The following is a 13,321-nucleotide window of genomic DNA, read 5'->3' as shown; positions in this document are numbered from 1 at the left end:
CTAACGTATGATCCAGCAGTGCTACCACAAAGAGTATATGCAGAGAAAACCAGAATTCGAAAGACACATGAACCCAAGCTTGCACTGCAGCACCGTTTACAATACTCAAGATGTGGAAACATAAAAAATGTCCATGGACAGACGAAGAGATTAAAAAAAAAAGTGATACATGTACACAGTGGTATTATGACTCCGCTATGTAAAAGAATGAAATAATGCCATTTGCAGGAACGTAGATAAACCTAGAGATAATCATACTAAGTAAAGTAAGTATCAGAAAGACAAATATAATATGATATAACGTATAGCTGGAATCTAAAAATGCACATGATTGAAATAATTGAGGAAACGAGCAGACACAGGAACCTAGAAAAGAAAATATGGTTACCAACTGGACAGAAGGGGTCAAGGGATAAATTAGGAGAATTAACAAATACATACTATTTCATATAAAATAGATATTCAACAGGGATCTACGTATACCAAGGAAGGGCTATCAACACTCTCTAATAAACTAAATGGGAAAAGAAGCCAAACATGCAGAGATATGTATATATGTATAACTGAAAATGGTTCTGTATCCCTATCACATACACAACACTGTATATCAATGTCACTCCAATAAAAAGAAATTAATTTATTAAAAAGTGGTAATGAGACACAAGATTTGAGTGTTTTTTCTGGCACATTCCTCTTTTTTTACAAGCCCCAAACAGGATTTCCCCTAAGGCTCTGGTTGCTGGCATAAGCAGAATTGGGCCTAAAGAAATGCTGGCCTTATGACCATTTGCCACAAAAGCAACCTCAAAAAGACTGCTTATGGGCACTTAATATTCACAAGGACTTCTGGACTCTAAATGATGCCTGACATCACAAAATGTCCAGGGCTAAGTGTTCAAAAACCATTGAAAAGAGGGCAGACTTTCAAGAAGGCAATTTCAACAGGTAAATTCTACTCACACTGTTTATGAATTAAAATAGCCCATGAGAACATGTTCAACACAGCAATTAGCAGAGACATGCAAATCTAAATCAAAATGAGGATTCACCTTCACCAGTTGGTAAGGCGATCATCAAAAATTGAAAATGAATAAATGACGTAGAGGGCATGGAGAAATGCAAACCCATTTATTGTACTGGTGAGACACAAATTGTAACAGCCACTGTAGACAACATTATGGAAGTGCCTTCAAACCTAAAAGGAGAGTTCCATATGATCCACCATTGCTACCCTTAGGAGTATATGCAGAGAAAACCAGAATTCAAAAAGACACATGCACTCAGAGTGCACTGCAGCACCATTTACACGAGCCAAAACATGGAGGCATAAAAAATGTCCATGGCCAGGTGAACAGAAAAAGAAGAACTAATATATGTACGCAACAAAATATGACTCAGACATTTTTTAAATTAATTAATTAATTATTTTTGGCTGCATTGGGTCTTCATTGCTGTGCGCGGGCTTTCTCTAGTTATGATGAGCAGGGGCTACTCTTTGTTGTGGTGCATGGGCTTCTCATTGCGGTGGCTTCTCTTTGCTGTGGAGCACGGGCTCTAGGCTTGTGGGCTCTAGGCTTGTGGGCTCTAGAGCACAGGCTCAGTAGTTGTGGAGCATGGGCTTAGTTGCTCCACGGCATGTGGGATCTTCCTGGACCAGGGCTCAAACCCGTGTCCCCTGCATTGGCAGGCGGATTCTTAACCACTGCGCCACCAGGGAAGCCCCAGACATTTAAAAAATACATTTACTTATTTATTTTTGGCTGCATTGGGTCTTCGTTGCTATGCACAAGCTCTCTCTAGTTGCGATGAGCTGGGGCTATTCTTTGTTGTGGAGCGCAGGCTTCTCATTGCAGTGGCTTCTCTTGTCGCAGAGCACGGGCTCTAGGTGTGCAAGCTTCAATACTTGTGGCACCTGGGTTCGGTAGTTGTGGCTCGTGGGCTTCAGAGCACAGGCTCAATAGTTGTAGCACATGGGCTTAATTGCTCTTCAGCATGTGGGATCTTCCCGGACCAGGGCTCGAACCCATGTCCCCCGCATTGGCAGGCGGATTCTTAACAACTGCACCACCAGGGAAGTCCCTCAGACATTTAAATAAATGAAATTATGCCATTTGCAGGAACATAGAAAACCTAGAGATAATCATACTAAATAAAGTAAGTCAGAATCAGAAAGACTAATACCATATGATATCACTTATAGGTGGAATCTAAAAATACACACCACTGAACAAATAAGAGAACACATAAACTCAGGGACTCATGGACTTAGAAATCACACATATGGTTAAAAAAAGGACAAAAGGGGGTCAAAGGATAAATTGTTAACTAAATGGAACAATGGAAATAATAAATGGAAATAATAAATATGCAATTTTCCAATAAAAGAGATAATCAACAAGGACCTATGTATACCAGGGAGTTCTATCAACAGTCTCTAGTAACCTATATGGGAAAAGAAGCCAAAGATGCATAGAATATATGGATATGTATAAGGGAAAACGATTCACTATAGCTACAACATACTCCACACTGTACATCAAAGTTCCACCAAGAAAAAGTAAAAATTATTCTAATTAAAAATGTGGCAATGAGACACAAGATTTGGGTGTTTGTACTGTCACATTCCACTCTAAGTTAGAAGCCCCAAGCGGAATTTCCCCTTAATGTCTGGTTGCCGGCGTAACCAGAGTAGGTCCCGAGGAAATACTGACGCCTGGTGGCCATTTCCCGCAAAAGCAACCTCAAAACGCTTGCTTAGGGGCACTTTGTATTCCATAACGACTTCAGGGCCCAACATGATACCTGACATCAACACATGTCCGGGCGAAAGTGTTTGAAAATCATTGAAAAGGGGGCAGACATTCAAGAAGGCAACTGAATCAGGTAAATTCTACTCACACGGGTATATGAAGAAAAAAAGCCTGTAAAAGCACATTCAGCGTAGCAGTTAGCAGAGACATGCAAATCAAAACTACAATTAGAGATCACCTTGCACCGCACTAAAATGCCATCACCAAACTTTACAGTGAATAAATGGTGGAGAGGGCATGGAGCAAAGGAAATTCTTTTATGGACCTGGTGGTAAATAAATGGTAACAGCCACTAGAGAGAACATTAAAGATGAGCCTTTAAAAGCTGAAAAGAGTGCTACCCTATGATTCTGCAGAGTTTCCCCTAAGATTATAGGCCAACAAGTCCAGAATTCGAAAAAACACATGCACCCAAGTGTGCACGGCACCACCGTTTACAATACCCAAGATGAGGAGACATACAAAATGTCCACGGACAGAAGAACAGATAAAATAGAAGTGTACACAATGGTATACAATTCCTCCATGCAAAAGCATGAAATAATGCCAATTGCAGGATCATAGATAAACCTAAAGATAATCATACTAAGTGAACTAAGTGAGATTCAGAAAGACAAATATTATATGATCTCACTTATACCTGGAATCTATACATATACATCATTGAAATAATTGAAAAACATAAACAGTCTCAGGGACTTAAGAAAAATCCAAACTTATGGTTACCTAATGCGACAGATGGGGTCAAGGGATACATTAGCACGATGAGATTCAAAATACAAAATATTTTGTATAAACTGGATTTTCCATAAGAATCTTTGTATACCTAGGAATGGCTATCAACACTCTCTAATAACCTAAATGGGAAAAGAAACCGAACATGTATGGATATATGTATATGTATAACTGAAAATGGCTCTGTATTCCTGACATAAGTAATACTGTATATGAATGTTACTACAAAAAAGAGAAATTAATCTAATTAATTAAACTGTTATAATGAGACATAAGATTTGAATTCTGGTTCTGTACGTTCGTCTCTAACTTACAAGCTCCAAACAAGATGTCCCCTAAGGCTCAGGTTGCTGGCTTAGGGAGAATTGGGTCGGAAGAAATCTTGTGCCTTAAGTACGTTTCCTGCAAAAGCAACCTCAAAAAGATGCTTCTGGGCACTTAATATTCCCAAGGACTGCTGGGCTCTAAATGGTATCTGAGATCACAAAATATCCAGACTTAAGTGTTTCATAATCAATGAAAACAGCGCCGGCTGTTGAGCGCCGGCTGTTGGTGGCGCAGTGGTTGAGAGTCTGCCTGCCGATGCAGGGGACATGGGTTCGTGCCCCGGTCCGGGAAGACCCCACATGCTGCGGAGTGGCTGGGCCCGTGAGCCATGGCCGCTGAGCCTGCGCGTCCGGAGCCTGTGCTCCGCAATGGGAGAGGCCACAACAGTGAGAGGCCCACGTACCGCAAAAAAAAAAAAAACAAAAAAAACAGGGCCGACTTTCAGTGAAAGCATTTTCAACAGGTAAATTCTACTCACGCAGAATATGAATAAAAACAGCCCATAAGCACGTGCTCAACATAGTAATTTGCAGACACATGCAAATCAAGCTCACCACCAGACGTCACCTTGCACCTGTCAGAAGGCCATCATCAAAAATCGACAATGAATAAATGATGTAGAGGGCATAGAGAAGTGCAAACCCTTTTATTGTGCTGTTGGGTTGCAAATTCTAACAGCCAATTTAGAGATTATGGAAGTGCCTTCAAACTTAAAATTAGAGCTACCATAAGACTCGCCATTGGTAACCTAAGTGTATATGCGGAGATAACCAGAATTCGAAAAGATATATGCACCCAAGTGGGCACTGCAGCACCATTTACACGAGCCAAAACATGGAGGTGCACAAAATGTCTATGGCCAGATGGACAGCTAAAGAAGAAGTGACACATGTTTGCAATGCAATATGACTCAGACATTTAAATAAGTGAAATTTTGCGATTTGCAGGAACACGGAAAACCTAGAGATAATCATACTAAATAAGGTAAATCAGAATCTTAAAATCTAATATCGTATGATATCACTTCTAGCTGGATTGTGATACCACACACCATTGAACCAATTAGAGAACACTGAAACAGACTAAGGGACTTGGAAATCAAACAAGTGGTTACTACAAAGGACAGGAAGGGTGACGGGATTAATTAGGACAATGGAAATATCAAATACGCAGTATTTCCAATAAAAGAGGTAATCAGCAAGGACCTATGTATACCAGGCAGTTCTGTCAACACTCTCTAGTAATCTATAAGGGAAAAGAAGCCGAAGATGCATACATATATGTCTATGTATAAGGGAAAAATATTTTCTATACCTACAACATACACAACATTGTCCATCAATGTTCCTTCAAGAAAAAATAAAAATTAATCTAATTAAAAATGTGGTAATGACACACAAGATTTGGGTGTTTGTACTGTCACATTCCACTCTATGTGAGAAGCCCGAAACAGAATTTCCCCTTAGTGTCTGGTTGCCGGGGTAACCAGAGTTGGGTCCGAGGACATACTGCAGCCTAGTGGGTCCGAGGACATACTGCAGCCTAGTGGCCATTTCCCGCAAAAGCAACCTCAAAACGCTTGCTTAGGAGCACTTTGTATTGACGAGGACTGCAGGGCCCTAAATGATACCTGACATCAAAAAATGTCCATGCGAAAGTGTTCGAATGTCACTGAAAAGGTTAAGATGTTCAAGAAAGCAATTGAATCAGGTAAATTCTACTCGCATGGGTATATGAAGAAAAACAGCATATAAAACATACTCAACACAGCAATTAGCATAGACATGCAAATCAAAACTACAGTGAGAGATCACCTTGCACCGGAGTAAAAGGCCATCACCAAAATTAAAAATGAATGAATGGTGGAAAGGGCATGGAGAAAAGGAAATCCTTTTATGGAGCTGGTGGGAAATAAATTGTAACAGCCACTAGAGAGAACATTTAAAGATGTGCCTTTAAAAGCTAAAAAGAATGCTACCCTATGATCCTGAAGAGTTTCCCCTAAAATTATAGGCTGACAAGTCCAGAAGTTGAAAAAACACATGCACCCAAGCGGGCACAGCAGCATCATTTACAATAACCAAGATGTGGAGACATACAAAATGTCCATGGACAGATGAACAGATAAAAAAGAAATGATCCATGTACACAGTGGTATACAATTCCTCCATGCAAAAGAATGAAATAATGCCAATTGCAGGAACATAGATAAACTTACAGATAATCATACGAAGTGAAGTGAGAATCAGTAAGACAAATATTATATGAACTCACTTATAGTTGGAATCTATAAAGACACAGCATTGAAATAATTGAAAAACATAAACAGTCTCAGAGAGTTAAAAAAACCCCAAACTTATGGTTACCTAATGGGACAGAAGGGGTTAAGGGATACATTACGACGATGGGATTAAAAACACAAAATATTTCGTACAACTAAATATGAACAAGAATATATGTATACCTAGGAATGACTATCAACACTCTCTAATAACCTAAATGGGCAAAGAAGCCAAACAGGTATACATATGTGTATATGTATAACTGAAAATGGTTCTGTATCCCTACAATACACATAATACTGTATATCAATGTTATTCCAAAAAAAAAAAAGAAATTATTCTAATTAATTAAACTGTCATAATGAGGCAGAAGATTTGAGTGTTTGTTCTGCACATTCCTTTCTAATTTATAAACCCCAAAGAGGATTTCCCGTAAGGCTCTGGCTGCTGGCCTAAGCAGAGTTCAGTCTGAGGAAATCCTGCGCCTCATGAATGTTTCTCGCAAAGGAACCTCAAAAAGATTTCTTATGAGCACTTAATATTCCCAAGGACTCCTGGGCTCTAAATGATACCTGACATCACAAAATGTCCAGGCTTTAGTGTTCCAAAATCATTGAAAACAGGGCCAACTTTCAAAGGAGACATTTTCAACAGGTAAATTCTACTCACACTAATTATGAGTAAAAACAGCCCATAAGCACATGCTCAACATAGCAGTTAGCAGAGACATTCAAATCATAATCACAATGAGGGATCTCCTTGCACCAGTTGGAAAGGCGATCATTGAAAATGTACAATGAATAAATGATGTAGAGGGCACGGAGAAATGCAAACCCTTTTACTGTGCTGGTGGGTTGCAAATTTTAACAGCCAATTTAGAGAACATGGAAGTGCTTTCAAACTTAAAATCTGAGCTACCATATGATCCGCCATTGCCACCCCTAAGAGTATATGTGCAGAAAACCAGAATTTGAAAAGACATATGCACTGAAGTGTGCACCGTAGCACCATTTACACGAGCCAAAACATGTAGGCACACAAATGTCTAGGCTGGATGAACAGATAAAGAACTGACACATGTAAGCAATGCAATAACACTCAGACATTTAAATAAATGATATTATGCCATTTGCAGGCACATTGAAAACCTAGAGATAATCATACTAAAGAAATTAAATCAGATTTTTAAAATCTAATATCATATTGCTTATAGGTGGAATAAAAAAATACACAACATTGAACTAATTAGAGAACACTGAAACAGGCTCATTGAATTGGAAAACAAACATATGGTTGCCAAAAAGGACAGAAGGGGTCAAGTGATAGATTAGGAGGATAGAATTAACAAATACACTGTATTCCAATAAAAGAGATAATCAAAAAGGACCTATGTATACCAGGGAGTTCTATCACCACTCTCTAGTAACCTACATTTGTTTTCTAAGTCTGAGTTTTTCTGTTTTTTTGCTGGGTCCTCAGCATGAGAGATCTTAGTTCCCCAACCAGGAACCGAATCCACACTCCTTTAGAGTCTTAACCACTGGACTGTCAGAAAAGTGGTTTTGTCATACTGAGTGAAGTAAGTCAGACAGGGAAAGAGAAATATTGTATGGTATCGCTTATATGCTCAATCTTAAAATAATAATAGAAATGAACTTATTTACAAAACAGAAAAACTCACAGACTTAGAGAACAAATTTAGGGTTCTGCGAGGGATGGGTGAGTGGGAGGGTTAGTTAGGGAGCTTGGGATTGACATGTACCCACTGCTCTATTTATTTATTTATATTAAAAAAAATTTTTTTTTAAATTTTTCACATGAGAACATGGTTTATTTTATTTATTTATTTATTTTTGGCTATGTTGGGTCTTCGTTTCTGTGCGAGGGCTTTCTCTAGTTGCAGCAAGCGGGGGCTGCTCTTCATCGGGGTGCGCGGGCCTCTCACTATTGCAGCCTCTCGTTACGGAGCACAGGCTCCAGACGCGCAGGCTCAGTAGTTGTGGCTCACGGGCCTAGTTGCTCTGTGGCACGTGGGATCGTCCCAGACCAGGGCTTGAACCCGTGTCCCCTGCATTGGCAGGCAGATTCTCAACCACTGTGCCACCAGGGAAGCCCCCCCACTGCTATATTTAAAATGAATAACAAACAAGGACGTACTGTATAGCACAGGGAACTCTGCTCAATATTATGTAACAACCTAAATGAAAAAGAATTTGAAAAAGAATAAATACATGTATATATATAACTGAATCACTTGTCTGTACACCTGAAACTAACACAATATTGTTAATTAACTATACTCCAATATAAAATAAAACTTAAGAAGAAGTTTATGTTAATTGTTGACAAGGACTTACAATTACTCTTTCATTATTTTCTGTTGGTTGTTGTTGTTGTAGTTCCTTTGTTTTTGTTTTTTTGGGTTTTTTTGATGTGGTATGAATTCACTCTTTTTTTTTTTTTTTTTTGCGGTACGTGGGCCTCTCACCGCTGCGGCCTCTGGCGTTGCGGAGCACAGGCTCCGGATGCGCAGGCCCAGTGGCCATGGCTCATGGGCCCAGCCGCTTCGCGGCACGTGGGATCCTCCCAGACCGGGGCACAAATCCATGTCCCCTGCATCAGCAGGCGGACTCTCAACCACTGCGCCACCAGGGAAGCCCTGAATTCACTCTTTTTCTGTATCTTTTGTGTAACTACAGTAGAGTTTTTCTTAGTAGTTTCCATGAAATGTACATAAAGTATACTTAAGTTAATAATAACTAATCTTTAATTTTATAAAATAACAATTTTAGGTACATTTTATATGTATTTCCTCATTATTTTATGTAAACAATATATTATCAATCTCCAGAAAAATATTTGTGTATACACATACAAATATATACAAATATACACATATCTATATCTATCTCTCTATATATATCTCTACACACAAATATACATATGTATACATATACACACGTGTACTGGAATTTTTTGATATAAAACATTCGCTATTATATTTAAGGAAATAGCTTGATTTTCTTCTTCAAATCTGTATTATCTATATAAGGAGCTCATGGTAATTTTTTTATATAGGCTTTTCTCATGTGTTGTTAGATTTATTTTTATTTATTTTATTTTATACTTGTAAAATTAGAGGCTTCCTTTTTATGTACTTTTTAACTGCTTGGAATGTGTCTGTATGAATTGTGTACTATATGCTTATGTTATACTCTTTACAATATTTTGTCATCTTATTTTCTGTAACAAATTTCCATTGATTCCTTGGGCTTACTAAATATACATCCATATGCTCTGCAGTTGGAGATGATTTTAATCCTTTTCCAATGGTATTTTTTTTACTGATACCTCAAAGTGTTAAGTAAGTTGGGGGTTCATCTCTCCTAGTGATCTCTCTGACAATGAGAGGAAATTATTTATTATTTCTCTGTAGGTGAACTAGTGTTGAGGGTCTGTAATAATTCTTTGAGTACATATGCATGAATATCTTTTTTATTTTATTTCAAGATACTTTATTTTAAACAGGTCACAACACTAAGCTTCTGGCCCACTCTGCCAATGCACAAGCTACAAATGCTTGCTCAGCAGTTGAGGGGCATGCTTTAGTAGCATGTTTGAAAAGTGAATAAAAATCCATATAAAACAAATATTCAAATAGTTTCCATAGGAACACAGATAAGTGTGACCCCATCGCCTAGTCTTCCACACTGTTGCATCTGTGCTAACCCTATTCACATAGACATCTCAAAACTCACAGTAATTAAGTTAAATGGTCCCCCCCAAACCCTTAAATCAAGCTAAACTTGCAGTTAACAGCTACAGGAATGGTATCTACACATTAATAGGAGCTGAAGCACAGGCTGCTGGGTGCCATTTCATCCCACTCTCCCAAGCACATGACACAGGCACAGTGCCAACATCTTGCTCCTCTATGCTGGGTGGGAAATCGTGGTTCTGGATTTGCTGCATCAGATGCCATGTTGGCCCTGACATCACATAGGAGATGGTCGGTCTCTGGAATCCACTGAAAGTGGAAGCAGCAGCGACAGTGTAAGCACCCATGTTCTCAAAGAGCATCCAATTGCCCACATGCATCTCAGGCAAGTTACAGTGCTCAACCAGGCAATCCAGGCCATCACAGGTCTGTCCCGAGATGCTGGATGAATAATACTTCTCATCTGGTTTGGGTCTCTTCTGCAGAAGAGGCTTCACATGTGCATTTTCGTAGAGGATGCAGTTGGATGATCCATATACTCCATCATTCACATAATACATAAATGTCTGTTCACTTGACTCATCTTCATCATCAGAGCCTGTCTGTTCCTTTAATACGAGTTTTTTGGCAATGATATTAACCACTAGCATGAAAGCTGATTCAACATAGTATTTGCCTGGCTCAGCTATGATTCTCACTCCAGAGTCTGATGGAAAATACTTGTCCAACGCTGGGTTGATTACACTGGTGATCTCTTCAAATTTAAGCTTTACATCCTCAGATTCAGGAAAGCCACCACCAATATCAAGCAGATACATGTTGAAACCAACCTCAGCTCCCATGTCAAAGACACAGTGGGCATCAGAGATGGCCTTCACAAAAATCTCCAGATCAGTACAACCACCTCCCACGTGGAAGCTGACACCAATGACATCAATATCTAGCTCTTTCGCCCATTCCAAAAGAAGCCTGCTGGTTTTGAGTGTGGCATCAAATTTGACACTGAGGCGACAGACTGCTTTGGAATCATCAGTGGCAATCCGCAAAACCAACTTGGCCTTTGGATGTGCCCTGGCAACTTTCATCAACTCAACTTCACTATCAAAAGTCATCATCTTGGGCTCCCCTGGTGGCACAGTGGTTAAGAACCCACCTGCCAATGCAGGGGACATGGGTTTGAGCCCTGGTCCGGGAAGATCCCACATGCTGCAGAGTAACTAAGCCTGTGAGCCACAACTACTGAACCTGCGTGCCACACTACTGAAGCCCGGGTGCCTAGAGCCCGTGCTCCACAACAACAGAAGTCACTGCAATGAGAAGCCCGCATGCAGCAACGAAGACCCAATGCAGCAAAAAATAAATAAATACATATACACATACATACATAAATAAATTAATTAATTTAAAAAACCCAAACAAACAACAAAAATGTCATCATCTGGACTCCATTATTGGCAGCGTATTTAATCTGAGACACTTGTTCACAAGGATTTGCATAGATAATCCTCTTTGGAGGCACCCCGAGACTCTGCACCAACTGGATTTCAGTCTTGCTGGCATAGTCAAATCCTGTCCCTGTGGCAGCTAGGGTCTTCACTATGGTTCTGCTATCACTGCATTTGACTACATAAAAGGGGGTGACCCGAGGAAGAGCTTTAAACCGTCTCAGATGTTTCTTTAGAATGTCTCCCAGGTCTGCAACATAGAACGTATCCTTACCGTCAAAAGAAGAAACTTCATTTTTTGGTTCCGGATGTCCTTGGCAGTAACGCCTTCATCCAAGAAATGGCAGTCAAACTCTTCATTACTAAAGTTGTTCATGGTTTCTTGATATCTTTCTGAAACAACAAAATGGGAAACTAAGAGATGAAATTTAAAGAAATTATGCCAGCTTTCACAAAGGCAATTGAATTCTCCAGGAATTCCAAGTCCCGCTGAAGATACGTGTGCCCTCGGTGCAGCAGTGAAAATGTTCTAACAAATGCACAATCTGCTGTACACCTTAAAGTGTCGGGCACCAAGGGCAGACCCCATGGAGATTAGACGCCGTTGCTGCCGAGCGTGCAGGACTGCCGGCCGCCCTGCCGCTGTCCCCGCTGCCCGTTAGCCGCCCTCCCAGCCACCCGCCACCTCGCTCCCTCCCATGGAGAACCACCGTCCCGAGGTGGTGCCGGAGCGCTGGCAAAGGGGCGGTGGCAGCGGAGGCTGAGGGGACTGACCTCTTCTTTAATTTTATAATTATTACCTGTAGAATTCTACCATGCTCCTTTGTCTGTATCTGTCACTTTGATTACATGCCTTTCCTAAATTTATAAGCTGATTATATTAATGTATTTCCTAACAACCAAAACATTGGAGTTTTGGTGTAGAATTCACTTTATCTTGCTATAATTTTTTTTCTGAAGTTAGGTTTATTAAGGTATTATTTATATTTTTTAGTAGGTTGCCTTTTTATTTTGTTGATGTTTCCTTTGATGTATATAAGCTTTTGAGTTTGATGTCCTCCATTTTGTTATTTTGCTTTTGTTGGTTTTGATTTTTTTTGTCCATTTCAAAATATCATATCCAAGACCTAGGTCAAGGAACTTACTGCCTTTATGTGTTCTTCTATGAGTTTTATGGTTTTCCATCTTCCATTCAAGTCTTTAACCCTTTTAAAGTTATTTTTTCTGTATGGTGTAAGATAGTGGTCCAGTTTCATTCTTTTGCATGTGGTTTCCCAGTTTTCCCAACAACATTTAATAAAAGAATTATCATAATTCTCAATTGTATATTCTTGGCTTCAGTGTCATAAATTAATTACCATATATGCTTAGATTTGTTTCTGTGCTATTGTTTCCATTGATCTATGTGGGGTTCTTTTATGCCAATGCCATCTGTTTTTATGACCATAGATTTGTAATAGAATTTGAAATCTTGAAGCATGAAGCCTCCAGTTTTTTTCTTCTTTCTCATGATTTCTTTTGCTATTTGGATTCTTTTGTGGTTCCATGCAAATTTTAAAATTGTTGCTTCTATTTCTGTGAAAAAATGTTATAGAAATTGTGATAGGGATTGCATTACACCTGTATATTACTTTGAGAAGTATGTACATTTTAATAATATTTATTCTTTTAATTAATGAGCAAATACTATCTTGACATTTATTTTGTTGTCTTCAATTTCTTTCCTTAATGTTTTGTAGTTTCCAGGACACAGGTCTTTCACTCTCTCAGTGAAATTTATTCCTAGGTGTTCTTCTCATGCCATTGTAAATGGAATTCTTTTCTTTTTTTCTTTCAGATATTTTGTTGTTACTGTACAGAAAAGCAATAGATTTTTGTATGTTGATTTGGTATCTTCCAACTTTATTGAGTTTATTTATTCTACCATTTTGGGTGTTAGTCATATATAAGATCATGTTTTCTAAAAAGAGAGAAAGCTTTACTTCTTCATTTTGGATGCATTTT

General features: G+C 39.1%; 2 protein-coding genes across 2 annotated transcripts in view; both read right to left on the bottom strand.

Annotated features, from left to right (window-relative positions):
• LOC132420646 (putative protein FAM90A10) overlaps window positions 1–11,642 on the bottom strand; it is a 53,833-nt gene extending 42,191 nt beyond the window's left edge. The window contains exon 1 of the mRNA XM_060005279.1: window positions 11,592–11,642. The gene's annotated coding sequence lies outside the window, so the exon portion shown is untranslated. The remainder of the gene's footprint in view (window positions 1–11,591) is intronic.
• Window positions 9,989–11,693, bottom strand: LOC132420645 (ornithine decarboxylase-like). Its single transcript, XM_060005278.1, is given in 3 exon segments — window positions 9,989–10,993; window positions 11,317–11,612; window positions 11,615–11,693. Coding segments are annotated over 3 exon segments (1,380 nt in total).
• Between the last annotated feature and the right edge of the window lie 1,628 nt (window positions 11,694–13,321).

Source organism: Delphinus delphis, chromosome 2 (genome assembly GCF_949987515.2).
Source record: "Delphinus delphis chromosome 2, mDelDel1.2, whole genome shotgun sequence".
NCBI classification, from domain to species: Eukaryota; Metazoa; Chordata; class Mammalia; order Artiodactyla; family Delphinidae; genus Delphinus; species Delphinus delphis.
The sequence above is the reverse complement of the archived record's forward strand: the minus strand, read 5'-3'. Positions and strand labels throughout refer to the sequence as shown.